At 35.9% G+C, this 2153-nt stretch overlaps 1 protein-coding gene across 1 annotated transcript; it reads right to left on the bottom strand.

The window, feature by feature from the left end:
* Window positions 1-666: 666 nt before the first annotated feature.
* On the bottom strand, window positions 667-1491 carry LOC105117972 (glutathione S-transferase F8, chloroplastic-like). Its single transcript, XM_011015803.1, has 2 exons — window positions 1176-1491; window positions 667-1144 (listed from the first exon to the last, which is right to left on the bottom strand). Exons 1-2 carry the CDS (start codon window positions 1354-1356, stop codon window positions 999-1001), a joined length of 327 nt encoding a protein of 108 aa, XP_011014105.1. The 5' UTR covers window positions 1357-1491; the 3' UTR covers window positions 667-998.
* Between the last annotated feature and the right edge of the window lie 662 nt (window positions 1492-2153).

Here is a 2153-nt window from a genome sequence, read left to right as displayed (position 1 = left end):
CTCAACAATTTATTGTCGATTAATTGGGAATGGCATGGATGTAAGCCTCGTCGCCAACAATTAATTGGGAATGGCATGGATGTAAGCCTAGTCGCCAACAAACTCAAAACAAAAACCTAATCCAAACAACGTCCTGTTCCTGTTCCTGTTCCTTTTCCTTTTCCTTTTAGTTCCCCAACAAGTCAAAACAAAAACCTAATCCAAACAACTTCCTGTTCCTGTTCCTTTTCCTTTTAGCGTCTGTTTCTTTTCTTTTCTTTTTAAACCATTCACCTCATCCTGTGAAGCTTCAAATTTGCTTTAAAGTTTGATTAAAAAAAGAGACAGAAGGATACATGCAAGACTCTTGATCAAGTGCAAGACGAATCATCACTTCACTACCTACTTGTGTGCACAACCTGTTCCAGCTTTACTCTTGGAAGGAAGATGGCTAGCATAGAACCAAATGCTTCCGCCATATTTCGACCAAACCAGAAGAGCAGATGCCCACATGAAAGAAGCGTTTTTGATATCTAGTCAACGACAACAATGTCATCGGACCAACACCAAAAGAGCACAAAGGAGCTCTGGTCGTTCATGTGTTTCCAGAGCTAGAATGATCGCTACGCATTTGTTAAAAAAATGAAGAGAGAATTAAGATCAAAACTTGAGGATGTTGAAATGATATTGGTCCATAAAATCTGAACTGAAATTTGAAGGCTCATCAATGTCCCACTTTACAACCAATGCAGGAAATGCCACGAACAACACAAAAAAAGACAAACTTTATTCCAAGTTTAACCATTATTCCAAGTTTAACAATCCTTCGCATAGAAGACTGATGACTAAACACCATACACAAAATCAAAATACATATGAACTCGAGAAGCAAACAGAGGACCTTTCGGTCTAGCTGTTTCTGTAAACAGAAATAATATATATTGATGACTAAACACCACACTCATCTTTTTTTTATTTATTTATTCAGGACAAGACACCCTGCATAGTTACTTTCTAATTTACTTCGGAAGCAAGGCGAGCACCTTGCTCCAAGCTGGCCTTCCAGTGATACTGGCAACCCATGCGCTAACACGGGGGCGAGAATCGAACAATTTCTTGGATGGAGTCCCCAACAAGGCCTGGATGTTAGGGAGGTGGTGCAGATCTGCCAAGGTGAAGCAGTCACCAGCTAGGGCTCTTTTCTTTCAATATTAGTAAAGCACTTACATTGAGGGAAATATGGGGCTCTTGCTTGTGTTCCCCAGCTCCCAAATTGACGTTAACAAGCTCAAATTCTACCTCTTTCTCGTAAAGGGTTGCAAGAACTCGCTGTGTGTTGGTTGATAAAACGCTTCCATGGAGTTTGAAAGGGGCCATGACTTCTTCAGTGAATAAAGCAGAGAATGAGAGACTTCGGTTCTTGTTGGCTTGGGCGACTATGTGTATTTCCAGCGGGTGGACGAGTGGAATTTATGGACACCAATAAGCCGCGTGAATCACGTGACCATTTGTTCCTTCACAGTCCATTCATGATCCGTAGGCTGTTTTTATTTAAAAATATTAAAATAATATTTTTGTATTTTTTTTAAAATAAAATTAATATTAACTTATTAAAATGTTTTGAAAATATTAAAAGTATTAATTTAAAAAAATAAAATAAAATTTAATTTTTTTAAAATACTTTTAAAACAAAAAAATAAACCACAAGCTTCGTCTCCTCCTTGTCTTATTAGTCACCTCATTTTCAACCATATAGAGAAGTATTTCCAATGGGTGACGATGGATTTCCGATGGCTGGACGAGTGGAATTTATGAACCAATAGGCCGCCTAAGTCAATTGACCATTTATTTCCTTCACAGTCCAAACAGGCCATTGTTTTATATATATATATAAAACCCAAATAACACAAGCAGATAAATTTTCAACGAAACAGCCCGGTTTGACATTTTTCACTATTAAAAACAACAACTTTATAAGAAGTCGTATATGGGAATAGCAAATTTTTAAGGAATTGTTAAAATAAGTTTAACACAAATTTCAATTAAAAAATAAATAAAAAATGAGAGGAAAAGAAAACAAAAGAAAGAAATATCAAATGTATATCAAAGCTTCAATTATTTTTACAATATAAATCATATGATACAAAAAAAATCATTAATAATGACTAAAATGA

Source organism: Populus euphratica, unplaced genomic scaffold (genome assembly GCF_000495115.2).
Source record: "Populus euphratica unplaced genomic scaffold, PopEup_1.0 scaffold1683.1, whole genome shotgun sequence".
Lineage (NCBI taxonomy): Eukaryota > Viridiplantae > Streptophyta > Magnoliopsida > Malpighiales > Salicaceae > Populus > Populus euphratica.
This window is presented reverse-complemented; position numbering and strand designations above follow the sequence as displayed.